Source organism: Carassius auratus, chromosome 7 (assembly GCF_003368295.1).
Source record: "Carassius auratus strain Wakin chromosome 7, ASM336829v1, whole genome shotgun sequence".
NCBI lineage: Eukaryota > Metazoa > Chordata > Actinopteri > Cypriniformes > Cyprinidae > Carassius > Carassius auratus.
Window position 1 is genome coordinate 16,941,482 of NC_039249.1, and position 20,012 is coordinate 16,961,493.

A 20,012-nucleotide genomic window follows, 5' to 3' on the forward strand; every position below is an offset into this window, starting at 1 on the left:
ATTTTAGAGCTAGTACCAGAGACGAGAGAAAGAGCATGTCTGTGTGGAGCTCAACAGTGTTCGGCAACAAATTTCTGCCATTACAAAAAGTAAAATGTAACGGTGCAGTAATTACAGTAGAATTACTATAATTTTAATGAGTATAGTTAATAGAATTATATAGAATAGATTTGGGTTCCTAAAAACAACAGTGTGAGTGTAGTTGTGGCAAAGAGAAATGGCAAACGCAAAGACATTTTTTCCACTCTGCTCACTGTGGACACTGAAAAGGTCTGAGAAGTTTCCTTTAGCGAGTATATCCAGGCTCTTAAAGTATCTCTTTCTGTTGGCATCAATGAGTGGTCTCTTTGTTCTTCTGCATGGATGTTTTAGTGGCAGCAATATGAGATGATTTCATATTGAGATTAAACGTTTACATTTCAATACAAGTCATTTGCATTATGTATTATGACAAAATCATCACAATACAAGTTTTGGGCCAAATTGTTTAGCCCTAATGTGTATGTTCCTTGAAAAATGTAAGAAAAGAGCTGCTGAATTCTTGTATCTCTGTCTCTGTCTCTCTGGAGTATCACCAGGTAGCCGTTTCTGTGACTCAGAGCTAAAAATATAAGTACCGTTGTGTTCCTTTCTGCGCTTAGTTTGTGTTATTTGAATTCATCTCAGGCTTTTAAGTTTAATGAGTCAAGTTTCCAGTTACAAGTTGGTCTAACAGCCTTACCTTACATGAGTCACCAAAAGCTAATTAGTCTTTCTCTGCTGACTTCAGCCCACAGACCTTTGAGTGTGTGTTGAGCTGTGTTTTCCCTTGAAGCAAGTTTACACTCTCTGTTGTAGGTAGGCCACGGGGGCGGCCTTTTGAGCAAACCCTGCACGCTTTCTTTCTCTCTGTGCCTCCACTTCTCTGTTTCTCTGTTGGAGTGCAGTAGATGAAATATCAGCTCATTATATAAGGTCAGCAACACATTTTGGATCATTTGGGACATTCTAGCCGTTTGTGTAAACATAAACTCTCATAATGTACTGTATTATGAAACCTGGCAGTGTTTTCTTATTAGAATTAAAAGTGGGTGCCTATGCGTATAAAACCGAAATGGAATATTGCAGCATATAAATACAAAACACTAAGGAGATGGAAATAATGAGGATATGCTCACAAAGACCTAAGCTCACAGTAAATGAGATCTGTACTAATTGTTTGGTCATTTCACCGTTACTGTTCTTTCTCTTTGCAAAGTCTATACTCTGGAAATATGTTGAATATGTTTGTATTTGTTACTGGTTTGGATTTAAACATGAACGGTATAGGTGGAATATTGCAATGGAGTATAGTTCAAAATCTGTGTATAAATCTGTCGATAGTGGAGTCTGCAGTTCAGTCAGGCCCGTACCAACTTACAGTAAAGACCACACAACCACACAAAGCAAAGTACTACAATTCTTGATCCTTTGTCAGTTCATGCATACTGACCTCAGTTTCCTCTCAAAGCGTAATTCACACAGTGGTACAGTTTGAAATCGTCACCTATGCTGACCTTAGCACTGAGAACCAAACACACATTGTACTTCCACTGTCATCTACACGTTTGATTATTCAGCAGATTTCTTAAGGCACTAAATAGCATTTTTAGAACTTGGTAACAGTGAACTTAAATCACCAAGCATTTTGCTGAATAAACCTGTGAAGGCCATATGACCGTATAATATGATTGGCATACATCTTTTTCAGTATACTTTTGTAGCCTTTATTCATCACATTATGAGAGACACGCACTAGTATCATCCACCAGGAAAGCACTAAGCTGTCACTTTAAAAGCTTGCTTAAATTAACTCTGACAGTGTCATGCTTATATTCACCGACTGTTTATGGAAAATGCATATTTACAGTAGGACTTTTTTCTTTATCGTTTAGAATAATGTGTCAGTCATGTGGTGTATTTTTGACAAACAGTTAGTCACTGGTGACCTTTTACAGTGTGGGAATCTGATAACAAGACCGTGCGCTCACATGACTTCGAAACTTTAAGTTCAAACAAGATCAAGATAAAGTCTGCAATAAATCCACATATTTCCAGCACTGTTTATAGTTTAGTACTACTCTGTACTACTTCAATTGTCAGTGTATTTAATAAAAAAAAAGTTTTTCATTAGATTCCACTGCTTTTATTATCTCTTGTTATGTATAAAGAATTATAACAGATTGTTACGAGACTGTTTCATTGGACAGTAGTGTGGGTGGCCTTTTCATGTGATTGTGCTCAATAGAATAAGGTCTCATGAGCATTAATCTAATTTTATTCATTAAGTATTCCACAGCATGTTTAATCTGTCATATTTAGCTGGATATCATTATGGTTATGTGTTTAAGGAGTTAGTGTTTGGAGGCCTTGTTCTGACTGTCAGTCTGCATCCTATTTTTGTGCATATCCGATAAGAATTGGATCATATTTTGGCAAGTGTGAATCTCAAAAGATCTCATGAAATAGAATTTTTTACTTTCTATATTCATATGTAGTTTGAAATCCTATTCAAATCAGTTTTTGGGAAATCCATTTCAGCCTGACCACACAGATTGAGATTTAGTGTAGCTTTTCTCACACCGTATAAAGTGTAAACATGTCAGACTTTGTGTTGGTAGAAAATATGCTGAATGTGTTTGCAGAAATCTATGACATCCTTTGGGTCAAGTGTTGTTTTGGGCCCTATTAAAAAAATAAAAATATTTTTTGATTTTTAGGTAAACTATCCCTTTAGGGCCACTATTGAGAAGTCTCTCTGTGGGATCAGAAAGAGTGAGAGCGTAGATGACTTCTATAAATATCGCTGTCAGATACACTTTCTCCAGGTAATGTTACCTGAGAGCAGTCAGGTATATCATGACCACATTATACTCCTGAATCAATTGTTATCGTATGTCGTCTAGGTACGTAGCATTGCTGATTAAAGGAGGTTTCATTGCTTACTCGGATTCAGAGTTTTTAGATGCCTAGGGGAGATGGTTTTCTTCAGCTTAATCTGAGCTGCTAAATAAGTCACACAGGTGAGAAGAATAGAGCTGATTGGCATAGAATAGTAAAGAATAGAGCTGATTGGAGTGTTTAGTGGAGGTCTCATAACCCATCATTGTTATTTCAAAAAAGGTTAAAGGAACAGCACTGCATTGATGGAGACAGTCGGACCAGATTTGTTCATGTGTGTGTTGTCTGTGTATTGTGTGCGCTGACCGACTCGCTCTTGCACCCACAGCATCCTCCGAGGAAGACATCAGTCGTGGCGTTTAGCATCTTCTCTTATCACCGAGTCCAATGGATGCATTGTTTGGCCTGCGTTTCAGGCGGAAAGCCTGTGAGCCAAGCGTCCCGAGGCGCTCCAGCGTGTCACTTCCAGCAAGTAAAGCGCGCCGGCGCTCCAGCGTGGGCCTGCCGTCAGCCGTCCTGGCTCAGAGACGCAGGTCTAGCACTCAGCTCCAAATCAGCAACGTGCCGCCGGGAGTCATACAACACCGAAGAGGACACTTCACCAGGAGGAGGTCGAGCGGCGCAACGGCCTGCCTGACCCCACGGTTCACTATCCGACGGAGACAGGCTGCCAAACACCGTAGCATTCACGCCCAGCTCCTGGGCCCATCGCTGCTCTTGGCTAGCGTGGTGCAAATGAGTGAAGATCACGAAACTGAGAATAAGAGTGCAGAAGAGTACTCCTCTCTCTCGGATAGTGACTGTAGCCAGGAGGAGCACAAGCAAGCAGTGATGGACTTAGAGTCGGAGTCTGATGAGTGTATGACGTGGTTGGCTCAGGGTTTGATGCCGGGTGAAAGTATTCAGCCTCGCCCCCTCATCCGTGCCCCACGTTGCCTGCGCCGAAACTCCTCACATCTACTTCCTGCTGAGGCCGTTTACCGGAGCCCAGCCTCTTATGGGCTGTACGGCCGTTACCGTAGGACCAGTCAGGCGCAGGGGCTGTTTAATGTAGGTGGATTGTGGGCAGGGAGACGAAATTCTCTCGCAGCACGAGGATCAGTCACACTGTACAGGACGAGCTCCCCTTGCTGGACAGATCTCGGTCTTTCACACACACTGCAGGAAACTTACTACAACCCACAGATTGACACATGGAGTGCGTTCCTCTCGTATGTAGAGCCCTAACTACAGCTGTATGTCTTAATGTGTGCGTTTGTACCAGGAGCTATTTAGACTTTGCTATCACTTTTTGTTGCTGTGGGTATGTGTTAGCATATATTATATTTATTATCAGCAACACATAATTTAAAACCCAAAGTGAATGACCTTAACGCTAGCCTCAGCATTCCAACAGTAATTCCAATATATGTGATTAGTAAGGAACTTCATCTCCTGTATTCTTTCAGATCATTTGAAACAATAGTGAACTATTGAACTGAATATGGAAGAAATATGATTGGTGGAGTCTGAGAGCAGTGGGTTTATTTTATGAGTGTCAGTTTGGAGTGCAGCTGAACACAAAGTTTCAATGTTTCTGTGTCTCATTTATTTTTACTTTCTACTTTCATTTTTCAAATTGAAATACCTCTCTTCTCCTTTTTTTTTGATTTACATGTGACGCACACTGTTAAACAACAGTACTATGAATGTTTTGTTTAGTGTAGATCTGGGCTATACATCGAGTTTCTGTTTCTCATTTTTGCTTGATGTTTTATGGGACCTGTCTGTTTCATGTTTGTTTGTAGGAAGGCCATTTCCAAGTCCGGTCTCCAGCACCTCTCATGCCAGCCCAGTGCTGCACTGTTGGCCAAGGGGGAAACGGACCGAGAAATCCGCAGCACAGTGGACTGGAGTGTGAGTAACACAAACCCAAATAATCTAGACTTCACATCTTGATAGAGCTACGGTTTCTTTCTCTGGTTTCACATTTGTGACCCTGGACCACAAAAACAGTCTTAAGTCACTGGAGTATATTTGTAGCAAAAAAATAAAAATTTTATTAGTCAAAATTATCGACTTTTCTGTTATGCCAAAAATCATTAGGATATTAAGTAAAGATTATTTTCCATAAAGATATTTTGTAATTTCCTACTGTAAATATGTAAAAACGTAATTTTAGATTATTAATATGCATTGCTAAGAATTCATTTGGACAAATTTAAAGGTGATTTTCTCTATATTTAGATTTTTTTGCACCCTCGGATTCTAGATTTTCAAATAGTTGTATATCGGCCAAATATTGTCAGATCCTAATAAACTATACATCAATGTAAAGCTTATTTATTCAGCTTCCAGATGACAAATCTCAATTCCAAAAAATTGACACTTAAGACTTAAGTTTTGTGGTCCAGGGTCACACTTAATTTGATGCTTTGTATCTGAGCAGGAATCAGCTCTGTACGGAGAGCACATCTGGTTCGAGACAAATGTCTCTGGGGACTTCTGTTACGTAGGAGAACAACACTGTTACGCCAAATCCCTGGTGAGTGTGTGTTTTATAAGAAAGAGTGAGTAAACCAAGGAGAGTACATAGTGGGGCGAAAGTGACATTCGACAAATTTTTGATTTGAGAGAATAACAGATGGTATAATATACAGCAAAATGCTGATGGAGAATATAGACGGTTTCATCGGCAACAACATAAACAAACGTTATTGCGCATGCACGCTTTTGTGGCCCTAACTTAACTTCTGGTAGACTTCCAAATAGAAACAATGACAACACACCCTCTAGAGTAGATCTTTTTTTTTTTTTGATGACAAACAAAATATGTTTGCTGCGTAAATAAAGTAAAAAAAAAAAAAAAAAAAAAAAAGATATTGTACTGTAATGTGAAATAAAAAAATGTGATAAAAGATGTTCTTAAAGCAATAATTGTATTTTACACTATAGAAGCATGGCATGTGCTTAGAATTGGTTAAAATAGTTGCAGTATGTTTATTATTCTACAAATAGTAACACTTTGGGGTTCACAAAGTTCATTGTTTTGGGAAGGGGAGATGTAGTGATATCTGATTAGTGAGATCGTTACTGAGTGAGCCACGTCCCTAAGCAGGGGGTTTTGACACTGTGCGAGTGTTCAGTAAAGTTCAGTTTCGTACCTGCTATGCTGTGTGATCAGTACGCTGTCTCGGCTCATCCTTGAACGCAACAATAACATGCTAGTCTTCCTTCAGAAATAGTGATATAAAAACACCCGTACCTAGTTTTGATATTTAAACATAGAAGTATAAGGAATTATTATAATTAAACGTGCAGTACGTAACGTTACTCATGTTTATTCAATGAAGCCTTTTAAAAAATCGATCAGTTTTAAAATCGTGGTGAGTCTCCAAAAATAAATAAATGTATGGGAAACACATCCCACAGAACACCCACCTGAGCCCAACTTCAGTCTACTCATCACTTGACTTTAACTGCGTTTGTAGAAGGCACCGCAGCCAGGCCGATATACACAACACAGACCGGAAGTTAACTTAGGGCCAGGCGCGTGCGCCCGATGAAACCGTCTATAGAAATAGATTGAAGGTAAAAGGGGAAAAAGAGAATCTACTAATTGAACATTTTGCTTTTTCACTCATATTTTCTCTCTTAGTGTATTGCTGCCCCCTGGTGGCTGGCTTACAGAATGCATTGCATAATTTCAGCTTTTAGACGATGTTCATTAAATCATGATTTAGTTCTTTTGATGGTTAATTTTGTACCAAGTGAAGATCACCTGTCAGAGTAAATCTAAAGTCTCTTTTTCCTGGTTTTCACAGCAAAAGTCTGTTGCTCGGAAAAAGTGTGCTGCTTGCAAGATCGTAGTTCACTCCATCTGCATTGAACAGCTGGAAAAGGTGAGTGCTGTTTCCAGTGGAAACGCAAAGGTAGAGTCGTGATCTGACACTGCATCACAGACCATACATGTTCCTCCCTTCAGTTATTGGACTGGAAAACTCCGCCTAAAGGGGAGGGGCTTGATGAGGTGCCCCTCAAAGACCCATCATTCAGAGTGAGAAACCCTCTAGCTTATTCTCAGACTCGGCTGGGGCTAATAGATCACTCACACATCTGATCTTAGTAAAGACTGGTGACTGTCTGGCCTGATAAACCTAGAACAGCCAAATAACCGAATCCTGTTAACATCTGGAGCCACTTTAGCTCTCAATCCATCCACCCTGTGAAGGGGGCATTCAACTTAATTGGTTTGAAGACAAAATCTGGTTTTAACCATGTAATTGAGAAAGGTTTTCTTGCCAGACATATTCTGTTTCTTATTGCTACCTAAATCACTATCAGTGTGATTGGGCAAGTCAGTGTCGGGTTGGTGGAGTTATATTTTATCCAGGAGGCACAGATTGTGTGTTTCCAGTACTGAATCTGGCTGGTGTCTTCTACAGTTTGTGCCTGGTATGTGGGGCTGATTGTGGTGAAATGATGTTTGATCAGGGATGATTTTAATCATACTTCACACACTAATCATTTTAACAAACTCCGAGAAGACATAAAGGCAAGTGGTGCTTCTGGTTTTTGCTCTGTTCTAACACGCTTTTGAAATTCCATAATGTATTTTTCCCTCTTTAGAAGCATTGAGCTCAGTTGGGAATCTCCAAATCTGAACATGTTTTCTGGAAAACAATCCAACTGTTTGTGGTTTTGATGAGCTACTGTATTTTTCATTCTTAGGGTTTAAATTAGGGTAAATACTGAATCGTATTGAAAAAAAAAAGATTTTTTCATTTTCTTTCAGATAAACTTCAGATGTAAACCATCTTTCAGGGAGTCCGGTTCACGGAACATCCGGGAAGTGAGTTTCTTCTTTTTTGCTCTTCTTTTTTTTTTTTTTTTTTTTTTTTATATTTCTCCTAATTTGCCTGTATTCTGATTCTGTCAAACTTATTACTGTAAAACCTTCATAGCTCGATATAAACAGCCAACAGCAGTCTGCTAAGAGGCCGTTTAATTTTTTTTTTTTGTCATTGTATTTTTAATATTTATAAATAAAATTAAGACAATAAGTTCTTCATTTTTTTCCCCACTGTTATTTGTAAGTTTAAGATGTGTAAGTAGCTGTCTGAATGACCCCAGACTGTTTTACACACACACTTTATGGACAGGTGCTGTTTGCTGTTTAAATCTTTCTTTTACCCTTTTTACCTTCTGTTTTCCTTTTTACACATCCCTGCTGTTACTCTCACTGCTGTAATCCATCCCACATCTCTCCATTGCACTTCTGCTCCCTCTGTGTTCCCTGTCTCTTCCTTGTTTCTCATCTTGCCTTGGTGGGTTAGCATACCTGGCGACGCAGAGCTTTCAGAGGTCGCCGTGCTTTGGAGCAAATGAGAGGTGCTGCAGTTAAGTGTAGTGCGCACACCTCTGTCACACAGGTATCACACACACTTTCACACAGCTTGGATGACTCCTTTACTTAGCTAAATGAGGGCTTGTGCATTTCGTTAGTTTTAAAATAAATCTTATTACAGTTACTTCAAACTAACTAGTTAGTTAGAATTAGATTTGTGTTTTTTTTGTGTGTGTTTTTAACAAATAAATAATGATCCACAAATACATTTTAGTATATGTAAATGGACATTGTGCAAAAGTTTCAAATCTGTTTGTACTCTCTGAAGTAACACAAGTGTGGGAAGTGGGTCAGAAACTGAACAGTGCATTATAGTTATTATAAGAGGAATTACAGTTCACTCTATTTTCTGTAGTCACATCACATCTGGTACAGATACTGTATGTGTAAGCCCAAACTATAACACTTAACCCTAAAAGACAACTTAAAGGGATTGTTCACCCAAAAATGGAAAAGTGATGTTGTTTATCTGCTTAACCCCAGGGAATTAACGATGTGGGTGACTTTGTTTCTTCAGTAGAACACAAACCAAGATTTTGAACTGAAACCGTTGTGGTCTATTACTCTTTTGATGTAAGTGGATGGGAATCACGGCTTTGGGAGTCCAAAAACGTATACAAACAAAACCAATTTAAACCCTGCAGCTCATGACAATACACTGATGTGTAAAGACACAAAACCATTTGTCTGTGCAAGAAACTGTACAGTATTTATATTGTTTTTTTTACCTCAGATTTTCACAGCAATGTCTGAACTCTGTCCTAAGTGTGTCCTTCTGAGCAAGTTCTTCTAAACAGCAGGTGCCTGATGCATCTTCTTCTTCTTGCTTTACGACTGATTGGAGACTTATAAGTGCATTGCCATCATCCATCACTCAAATGGACCATTGACACTCTATCTACAATCTTAATTAGGAGTGTCAATGGTCCACTTGAGAGATAGATGGCGGTAATGCACTTAAGTCTGTGATCCACCATAATGCAAGAAGAAAAATAACCGGCACCTGCTGTTGAGAAGGATGCACTCAGGAGAGTTCTAACCATTCCGACATTGCTGTGAAAATTAGAGATGAAAAATGATAAATACTGTTCAGATTTTTGCACAGACCGATGGTTTTGTGTCTTTATATGTCAATGTATCATCATGAGCTGCAGGGTTTAATTTGGTTTTGTTTGTGTAAGTTTTTGGACTCCCAAAGCCGTGATTCCCATCCACTTACATTATAAGAGCGATGACTGCAGCGGTTTGAGTTAAAAATCTTGGTTTGTGTTCTACTGGAGAAACAAAGTCACCCACATCGTTGATGCCCTGGGGGTAAGCAGAAAAACATCACATTTTCATTTTTGGGTGAACTATCCCTTTAAAACTGCAAAAATGTATATAATTAATTTAGACTTAATTTTTATAACATAAAAAAATCTGAATGATCGTTCGTATGTCTAAGGGAGTTTGTACCCAAAGTATTTAAGTATTAATTTTCCAACACTCACATAGGCATTTCATTGTGGCGTTCAACTCATTTGCCGACATTTTGAATACATCTCCAGAGGTTTTCTGTTCTCATGATTTCTTTTCTGCTATCTGCTCCTTCAGATTATATCTTGATGCCCCACAGCATAAACCCACAAAATGACTGGTTTGATGTTGCATTTTTAGCACAGATTATCATAATCTGTTGATGGCACATCTATATGAGATCATTTCTTTTGTTTGTTTGTTTTTTTTGCAGCCAGCAATAGTGCGACACCACTGGGTCCATCGAAGAAGGCAAGAGGGCAAATGCAAACAGTGTGGGAAAGTGGGTATAATGGATCACATTTGTTTGAGACATTACATATGTTAAATGTACATTTGAAAAGTCAAATAATTGAAGACTATAGTTTATGACAGAATCTGTTCTCTGCCTACAGGGGTTTCAGCAGAAATTTGCCTTTCACAGTAAAGAGATTGTAGCCATTAGCTGCTCCTGGTGCAAACAAGCAGTAAGACTCTCAGCATACTGTATATGCATTAGAGTGTTTTGGTATTGTAGCGTATGTAAATGCGTGTAACTTTCCTCTCTTTCTCTGTCTGTCTGCAGTATCATAATAAAGTGACATGCTTTATGCTGCAGCAGATAGAAGAACCGTGTTCATTAGGAGCACATGCTGCTGTTATAGTACCTCCTACCTGGATCATACGGGTTCGCCGACCTCAGGTACAGCATTACACATTACTTCTCTGTTGGGCAGTTGTATGGAAAACATCCACAAGTTGAATTAGATAATGATTTGAATTTGATGGCTGTGCTATCAGCTCCTCTAGGGCAACATTAAATGTAAAACTTACGATGGAAACACCTTCGGTACAAACCCCAAGGCTGTAATTTCTGCACATTTTCAAAACGTGGTGTAGTATTACTTTTTCAAAAGTTTTTTAAGAAATGTTCTGAAATGTTTTTGTCTTCTTGAATTGTAAAAAAAAAAGGCAGTTGTGTTCTGTGCTTTCCCTGAATTTTAAACGATCAGTAACTATAGAGCCAGAGAACATTTTTATGCTGAAATATAAATCTTTTCATCTAGAGGTACTTTAGTTTTACATTGTGTTTTTAATGATTGTGATTTTGTCGTAGATTGCTTTTGTAATGTTATTGTGCTACTTTTTAATCGTAGTCCTCATTAAAGTCAAGCAAAAAGAAGAAACGAACCTCTTTCAAACGCAAATCCAGCAAAAAAGGAGCAGAGGTATGAGTACAACCACGTAATTGTTTAGTGTGCCAGAACATGATTCAATTAAATAAGCAACGTTTTTGGGGGGGAGTTTATATCTTCACCCCAGTCACTCTTTCTTTCTCTTCTTTAGCAGGAGGCTCGATGGAAGCCCTTCATTGTGAGACCTATTCCCTCTCAACTCATGAAGCCCCTGCTGGTGTTTGTAAACCCGAAGAGCGGAGGAAACCAGGTATTATTATAAAATGCTCTAGCAAAAATCAGAAGTGATTATTCAGTATTAATTCTATTAATAATAATTAAATGAAACCTGAAAATAATACCTGTTCTCTCGCATGTTCTCTCAGGGAGCTAAAATCATCCAGTCCTTTCTGTGGTATCTGAACCCTCGGCAGGTTTTTGATCTCAGTCAGGGGGGTCCTCAGGAAGGGTCAGTACCTGCATGTGGAATACTTCTCAACAGGGGTTCACTGTTTTTGTCATCCGAACCCCTTTAACAGCTTTTATTAGATTCGTAGAGTAGCCCTGCTTCAGAAGAACAATACTTATCTGTCTCATTGTGATGACGTGTTTCATTAAGATGATTGATGTTTTTATGTTTATTCATTCTTGTTATATATTTCAGCTTGGAGATGTATCGCAAAGTTCACAACTTGAGAATTTTGGCCTGTGGTGGGGATGGCACGGTGAGTGTGTGTGACCGTGTCTGTATGTGACAAAATAATCTGCTTCGATATAGTCTGTGATCACCTTTTGTAGCTGTTAGCCAAAAGGATACTGTAGGAATTACTGTACGAACCCCTCCAGCAAGGAGGCAGCATTACAGTCTTATCTCCGAGTCTGTGAGCGGCTCTCGAGAGATGATTCTTTGGAGCCATAATACTATTCAGATGAGTCATGTGTTTGAGGAGTTCTCTGACATATAGTGCTGACGTGTGTGTCCTGGTTTACCCCACGCTGTCACATCTCCGTAATCCGTTTGTGTGAGTAATTAAGAGTGTTAAAGTGGAATCTGAATGCAGTCATATTTCATACCCTGACTTTGATCCATGAGAGAGAAGTTTGGGAATAATGCCTTAAGCCTATCTGAAATAAGGAGTTTTAATCCACCCGTCCCATCACTCGTCTTACAACAGCACAACTTCTGCTTTCGGAGTTAAACACTCCATATATTCATATTCTCCTGTGTTTTTCGGTCAGGATTGATGCGATATTACAAAACAAGATATCTTACTCTAACTTGTTTGTTATTTAGGTATTATATGATTTCTGCTGAAATCTGATAGAGACATTTAGATTTTTATGGATTTCGTTTTTTGAAAGATTTTGAGCATTTCTTTTTATCTCTCTCTCACATGAATACACACACACACACACACTCACATGAACTGATTCTTTGTTTCAGGTGGGCTGGATTTTGTCTGCTCTTGATCAGCTGCAGCTAAACCCTTCTCCTGCTGTGGCAGTACTTCCTTTGGGCACGGGAAATGACCTCGCTAGGACGTTAAACTGGGGTGGGGTGAGTGGAACTTCAGTCAGACACATTCATTCCAAACTTCAGTCTAAATTTGATTGTAATTCATGCAGCATAGTCTGCTCATTCATTTATAGAATGGTTTGATGAATGGGTATGTTTTGTACAACCGTATGCATGTAGGGTTACACAGATGAACCTCTGAGTAAAATCCTATCTCACGTTGAGGATGGGAATATTGTTCAGCTGGATCGATGGAATCTGATTGTGAAGCCCAACCCAGAGGCGGTGCCAGAGGAAAGAGACGAGCAGGTGACAGACAAGGTACAGTAAGAGCTCCACCTGCAGTGCTGTTTCTATTTGTTTCAGAGTAAGAGTGACTGATGTTTCTCTTCTCCACAGCTCCCTTTGGACGTCTTCAATAATTACTTCAGCCTTGGGTTTGATGCTCATGTGACTTTAGAGTTCCATGAATCCCGAGGTTGGTGTAAAGGCACTATTCTGTCATATACTGTACAGTAAATGTGACTATGACTGTGACACTGACTGTGTAAAAGTTAAGGCTTGAGTGTCTTTTGCAAGGTCAGATTTATTGGTGCTAATTGAGATTTAATTATGGTTTGTCCTCCTACTCTTCAGAGGCCAACCCTGAGAAATTTAACAGCCGATTCAGAAACAAAATGTTCTATGCAGGGGTAAGTGAAGTACATAAACTCAAACAGCAGAGTCCTCACAAAGTGCTCACTTCATCCTGTCAATTTGTTCTAATTGTAAATGATTCATCCATGCATATAATATATATATATATATATATATATATTTTTTTTTTTTTTTTTAAGTTATTCTTAATCAGAATGTTCTGGATCTTCCAGTATGCTGGATTGCTCTAATCATTTAGTCCACCCTTATCTCCGCCTCTTTCTTACAGTCAATTTATAGCTAACATTCAGATTTGCCAGTCAATAAACAATGCATAGAAACATTTTTTTTTTGCTTTCTTTTGTTCAATATTTTTGAATGTACATCACAATACAGAGAGGCACATCCTGATTTTGTTGAGTTAGGCTGATGATACACAGGGCAACTTTTGAGCAATTTTGCCGGGTAACTTTTTTTGATTAATGTTGCTTGGGCTCTTTCCCGTTGAGGATGGATAACAATGTCGATCTGGATGCTTTAGATCAGTCGTGGGCCCTGTGTCTCATCTGGTTGCCCATTGTCGGCAACATTGCTCAGAAAGTTGCCCCATGTATCATCAACCTTAGATGTGTTCCTAGGTCAACATATTTCATTGACCCTTGAACAACATTTTAATCCAAAAATATAGTCTTGACCATATCCCTACACCTGAACCTAATCTTAACCATGAGTAATCCCTAAAAACAGAGGAAATGACAGATGAATGACACTGATATGCAAGCACCAAACACTTGATTGTAAGCCTAAACTTCACAAAAACTATAAACTGGTTGTTCAAATCTGATTGGTTAATCACGGTGTTGATCCAGGAACATGCTGCACTTGGTAAAATCAAAAACGGAACACTTTCGTTAACCACAACATTAAAAATGTGACACTGAGTTGGTGGTGGCTAAAATGCAAATGATGTTTCCTTTTTCTACAGACAGCGTTTTCTGATTTCTTGATGGGCAGCTCAAAAGACCTGGCTAAACACATTAGAGTGGTGGTACGTATGGAGATAGACTAAACAAAGAACCCTTCAATAGGGGAAATATGTGTGGATGCCTGTTTGTGTTTAGAAATGCAAATTATATTCTTTTTTTTTTGGTTTGAATCAAAGTCTTTTTGCATGCTTGTTCGTTTGCATTTCTGCCTCTTGGGCTTTAGCACTGAGAGATAGTGTGCCTAAATTTGAGTTGCAACCTTTTTCTGCTGACTGTTGGTTTGTTTTGCTGACATATTCAGTTTATACCACTTTCTTCTCTTTCTCATTCTCTGTAGTGTGACGGCACAGATTTGACCTCTAAAGTGCAGGATTTGAAGCTGCAATGCCTGGTCTTCCTCAATATCCCCAGGTAACAAACAAAAACATTTTCTGTGATTTTGTATGTAACTCTTTAATATAATATAATCAATGTAATGTAAGCTGTGAGACTGTGATTTATTTTTTTTAATAATAAAAACAAATTACAATTTGAATGAATGAGTTTGAATGTATTTAAAAATGTATTAATGTGATGGCAACAATGAATTTTCAGTTCTAGATAAGTCTGTGTGAAGATCTGCATGTTTCGATCTAACACAGGTACTGTGCGGGCACTATGCCGTGGGGCAATCCAGGTGAGCATCATGACTTTGAGCCTCAGCGTCATGATGACGGCTGCATTGAGGTCATTGGATTCACGATGACGTCACTGGTATGTTTCAACTACCTGAATTAGTTTGAAGTGAGTTTTTATACTATGACTGGTGGATTTACAGTCCCTGTATTGTTTCTGACTGTAGGCCACGCTGCAGGTCGGAGGTCACGGTGAGAGGTTAAATCAGTGTCGTGAAGTCACCCTCACCACCTTTAAGTCAATCCCCATGCAGGTGGATGGCGAGCCTTGCAAACTAGCTCCATCTGTTATTCACATCTCTTTGAGAAACCAGGCCAACATGGTGCAGAAAACCAAGAGACGCACGTCAATACCACTGCTCAATGAGTGAGTGCAACATATGGATGCTGTGTGCATATTATGGCCGTCTCGATTCATAGATATATTATATATCTTGTCTCTTTTGTGTTTTCTATTTTTGGCCAATTAATCCCACTCAAAATAACTGTGTTAAAAGGCAGACAGAGATTTTAAAGTCTCAGACGATGTGACATTTTGTGTGGCAGTAGTAACATGTTGTTGCCGCTGGTTTCAGCAGTAACTGGTGATGGATTATTTACATTATTAAATATTACGATTATCGTCAGTACCGGTGCATAGCAAAAAGCCAGGTTTGTATATGATATAAAGGAAAAAATCAGCTTTTTCTGCATGAGAAGGGCTCAGCACCAAAATAAGACACACACGTGCTGTACATTTATTTGGTATGAGCTGATGTTTAAAAAATAGTCTGAGTGAGCAGAAAGTTAAACTGCTGGATTGATGTCTCCATTGAGCTGTTACTGAAAGTGTGAAAATTTAGTCTGATTTATTCGCTGTCGCAGTCTCATTTCTGTTCCTTGACACTTGAAGTGAATATATTACCCTCATAAATGGCTGCTAAGGAGAGACAAGCTTACTTAGTCCTGCTTAAATTAGACAATCGCTCTCTCTCTCTCTCTCTCTCTCTCTCTCTCTCTCTCTCTCTCTCTCTCTCTGAGGTTTTGTTAATTTCACACTTGGCCGATTCGAGGTGAAGGAATTGTATCGACGGCAGATTGGCCTGGGATGAAACCTCGTTTAAAAAGCTAAATATCGGAAGTGGAGACAGATTTAATTAGTGTGGTGACACTGTACCTAGCCAAGACAGAATACTCTCTGTTACACACAGCTGTTATCAAATGCTTCTTTTTGAGCTGTATGTATCTTTTGTGTTTGCTTGTTTTTTTGTTTTTTTTAATTCTATGATTTTTTTTTTTTTTTCATCCAGCAGTCAGCAGCCATTTCCAGAACGATTACGGATCAGAGTGAGCCGTATCAGCATGCATGATTACGAAGCTCTGCACTACGATAAGGAGAAGCTCAAAGAAGCTTGTAAGTAGAAAACACACACATTAGAGTCCAGAAAATACACTTGGTGTGCTGTGATTTAAAGGGGTTCGTTCAAAGTCATAACCGTGTCCTGAACACTGGAGGAGGCAATGGTTGTCATGTTCTTTCTAATTAAAGGAATTAAATGATTAAAAGGGATTTGAGGAAATAAAGAAAAAGTTATAAGTACTTAAAATAAATTCTAGGTCTAATGGCCTGTTCACACCAAGAACCATAACTGTAAAGATAGCTATTACGATAAAGATATTACGATCACACCATTGAACGATATACTGTTCTGTTTATTATAAGCACAAAGTGCAGTTATGTCTTCTGCCGCTTTAACTGTGCAAGCTCTTTAAAATCAGGTGGATTCTGATTGGCTGTCAGTGTTTTTATTGTTTATCTGCTGGACAGAAAATATTCTGTAAGACATTCTGACAATATCATTCCTCTGTGTTGTTATTGTTATAGTTATGGTGTTAAGTTAAGTCCATATTTTCACAGAATTATGTTAAAATGAAGTTATAAATGGTAAAACCTTTTTTCATCCCAACAACAAACAGAGCTGCATGTGCTGGAATGCAGCAGGGCAGCATCAAGAATATCAAATATTGGCCATTTCTAATTATTAGAGGGGAGTAGGGAAACACATGCTGGTTTCCAAAAAGCAAACAGCATATGGTGCTAGTACACACTCACTGTGCGCTGTAATAATACCCAAATATCAGGATACTAACATTTGTGTCCATACAGAAATCTCTGTTGACCAGACAGAGATTAATCTTTTCTGAATCATTAAAATATCGGTGTCCGGGACTCTGTGAGCTCAGAGAGTGTAGTGTACACCATAAGTTTTTAAAAGCATAGCTTAATATTTAAAATATTTCACTTGTGTTTAGTAAGAGTAGATGATTCAAGCTGCAGTTGTATTTCTCAGCACTAGGTGTCGTCCCATCTCTACAGTGAGTGATAATGGGGCGTATGGATGGAATTAAGTGGATCTTTGAGAATACATTCAGACGCAGCTTTATGCTTCTGTTGTGTTTTGTCAGAGCAATTAGTGCCGATCCATTAGAGATTTTAACGTTACACATTTCTGCTTCTGGCGATACATCAGCAACTGTTCCCAGAAATCAATTCTCAGCTTCACAATAAATTAGGAAAGATTTGTTTTATCCTGCTAGTGTGCAACAATGTCTTTGTGTGTGTGAGCAAGCAACAGTAAGTGCAAACACGGTACATGTGCAGGTATGATCAGTCTCAGTAACACTTTCTATGAAGCCCGTATTTATATTGCATTGTAAGAGTATTCTTAAGGCGTTATAATGAATTAATAATGCATTATAAAATACCTTATAATATGTTATAATCTTATGAATTTGCATAAGAACAGTTGTAATGTATTATAATATTTACTTATTAGTGGTTATAGCTTTTAAGAGTATGATGATTTATAACACAACGGACATGTTGCATTTACTTCAGTTACATTTGGTTATATTTCTCATAGTTATAATAATATTATAAGTCTCATCTTTCCATCTTTCTTATGCTACTTAAAGCAATCAAAAACTACTTATAAGCATATTAATAATAATAATAAAATATATTTTTTCTCAAACAGCCATAAGATCCGAAGAATGTGTAATATAACACATTTGCTTTGAACTATTTTTTATTGTAATATCAGTTTGATTATTTTGATTGTACCCTTTAGACAGCTCTTGAGAAGTAACTCTACGTATCAACTATTGGAGTATTAGTAGTATGTCTAAATAAACAATATCAAGATATATAGCCCATTATAATGTAAAAATAGATTTAATATGGTGTTCATTGTGTGTTAAAAATAATCATAACCTTAAATGTTATAACCACAAATGTGATTTGTGGTTGATTAATTATAATATGATATAACATATTATAAGGTTTTTGTAATGCGTTATAATGCCTTAAGAATACCCTTATAATCTATTATAAATATGGGCTTCATAGAAAGTCTCTTTGTCTAAGTATACATGACACAAAGCGTAATCAGATAATTGAAGTATTAAATACTCATTGCACATCACCTCTGTTTTTCAGAAGCACACTATTCTGAGATAAATTGTGGTGTAATTAACTTGTATAAATGCTGCACGAAGCTGAGCTACAATCACGTTATCTAGAGTGCCATGATGTTCATTTAACATCATAAAAAGACAAATTACTGCTTTAGTTTGACTGAAATGAAACTTTTAAAGTGCATGTCAACTGCGAGATAGCGATTAGCTCTTTGCTGTTCATACAGCTGTTCTGTACTCTCTCTTTTGTGATCCAGAAATATACCACACATCCCTGTGTCTCATCTGCGCACTGCTGTCAGTCCCTCTTCACTCTTCAGAAGAGGCTTGACAATACCTCCAACTGAACAGAAAGAGAGAGAACAGAAAAAAAACCTGAATTGAATTTGGGAACGACTGTTCAGATGTTGCTAAGCAACCCAACCTTCCTCAATGGAAGAGACCTCTCCCATCTCTCTCTCTCTCTCTCTCTCTGCTCGTTTCTTCCTGCTTCCCCTGTCGCTTTCTCTCTGTCTCGCTCTCTCACTTCCCACTTTGTCAGAGAAACTTGCCGTCCTCTTGAGAATGCTCATTTAATGTAAAAATATGAGCCTGTGAGGCTCGGCTCAGGGTAGGGCATGACTACTGCTCCTCCAGCTTTCAGATCTACACTACTGTATCTTCATAACGCTCAGGGCGGTTGAATGTATCACGCTACAGTTAAGATCTCAGTGTTGGATCTATGCTTTTTACCCTTTTACACTAAAGAGACTTGGACTTGCGAATATCCATATGCATGAGAGGACACATGTACCCTCAGCAACCACTGCGGAAACATCATATTTCATCTTACTCTCTCACTGACAGCACATGTAAGAGCAGGCCTACAGCCATGTGTCTTCAAAATGCCTGCAGTGGTTCAGACTGTAGTGCAGATAAAATGGCCACATCCTCCCCATCACGTCCATTTACTGTCTGCCCTTGTTTCATGAAGAATCTGTGGATTAGTTTGAATGAGTCTGACTGGGTCGGAGCTAGTCCGTGTTGCATGTAACTGCCATAAATCATAACCATCAGCTTGCAGATGTGTTCACAAAGATAAAGGTGGATGAGCTTATACCTTACATGATTGAAAATAGCATTTCCTCCTTTCTTTCTTTTGCTCTCTTCTTTTATTTTTACTCTTTCTCCCACTGCTGATCAGTATCTCTTGAGGGGAAAGAATGTGGGCCAAGTTTTTTTACAACACACAGCAGACCGTTACTGTGAGAGTGATAGAAAGATTCGGTTTCTTCTCCTCATCCCTCGTTCTTACTTGTCTTTTCTTCTTTTCTTATCGCAGCAATTCCACTGGGTCTCATCGTTGTCCCGGGAGACAGTGATTTGGAAACCTGCCGAGCTCACATCGAGAGACTACAGGAGGTAAGAGATGAGAGGCTGGGGTTAACAGATGGAGTGGGGTAAAAGTGAGAAATGAAGAGGATGGGAAAAGAGAGGAGGAGAGAGGCGTTAGAGTTTGATTAATGATGGGACCAGTCAGTTAGATTCAGAATATAATGAAGGAGAAGTTCTACAGCACTACAGGACAGAGCAGTGTGCTCAAATGAATTGTGCTTTAGGACCCAGATTGTACGGTACATCTAGTGGCAACACAACACACTATCAGAATAGTTTATTATACCCTTATGAACAACCGTTAATGAAATAGGTATTATTAAAAATCAGTTAACAAATTCAATTCAAATTTATTCACCGTCTTGTTGTTCCAAACCTGTGTGACTTTCTTCTGTG

The 20,012-nt window shown here is 38.6% G+C and overlaps 1 protein-coding gene across 14 annotated transcripts in view; it reads left to right on the top strand.

Annotated features, from left to right (window-relative positions):
- Positions 1-20,012, top strand: part of dgkza (diacylglycerol kinase, zeta a) — a 104,511-nt gene that overhangs the window by 55,722 nt on the left and 28,777 nt on the right. For 2 of the 14 annotated variants that reach the window (XM_026267696.1, XM_026267699.1), the window contains exons 2-25: positions 3,248-4,130; positions 4,707-4,815; positions 5,348-5,443; positions 6,723-6,800; positions 6,884-6,955; positions 7,694-7,750; positions 8,235-8,330; positions 10,035-10,103; positions 10,216-10,287; positions 10,386-10,502; positions 10,957-11,028; positions 11,147-11,245; positions 11,361-11,443; positions 11,639-11,699; positions 12,419-12,532; positions 12,671-12,811; positions 12,890-12,968; positions 13,127-13,182; positions 14,112-14,174; positions 14,450-14,523; positions 14,754-14,865; positions 14,954-15,153; positions 16,076-16,179; positions 19,564-19,643. In XM_026267696.1, coding sequence (XP_026123481.1) covers positions 3,307-4,130; positions 4,707-4,815; positions 5,348-5,443; positions 6,723-6,800; positions 6,884-6,955; positions 7,694-7,750; positions 8,235-8,330; positions 10,035-10,103; positions 10,216-10,287; positions 10,386-10,502; positions 10,957-11,028; positions 11,147-11,245; positions 11,361-11,443; positions 11,639-11,699; positions 12,419-12,532; positions 12,671-12,811; positions 12,890-12,968; positions 13,127-13,182; positions 14,112-14,174; positions 14,450-14,523; positions 14,754-14,865; positions 14,954-15,153; positions 16,076-16,179; positions 19,564-19,643 — 2,928 coding nt within the window. In that variant the 5' untranslated portion in view covers positions 3,248-3,306. The remainder of the gene's footprint in view (positions 1-3,247; positions 4,131-4,706; positions 4,816-5,347; positions 5,444-6,722; positions 6,801-6,883; positions 6,956-7,693; positions 7,751-8,234; positions 8,331-10,034; positions 10,104-10,215; positions 10,288-10,385; positions 10,503-10,956; positions 11,029-11,146; positions 11,246-11,360; positions 11,444-11,638; positions 11,700-12,418; positions 12,533-12,670; positions 12,812-12,889; positions 12,969-13,126; positions 13,183-14,111; positions 14,175-14,449; positions 14,524-14,753; positions 14,866-14,953; positions 15,154-16,075; positions 16,180-19,563; positions 19,644-20,012) is intronic. The other 12 variants (XM_026267705.1, XM_026267703.1, XM_026267704.1 and 9 more) reach the window with 10 other exon arrangements.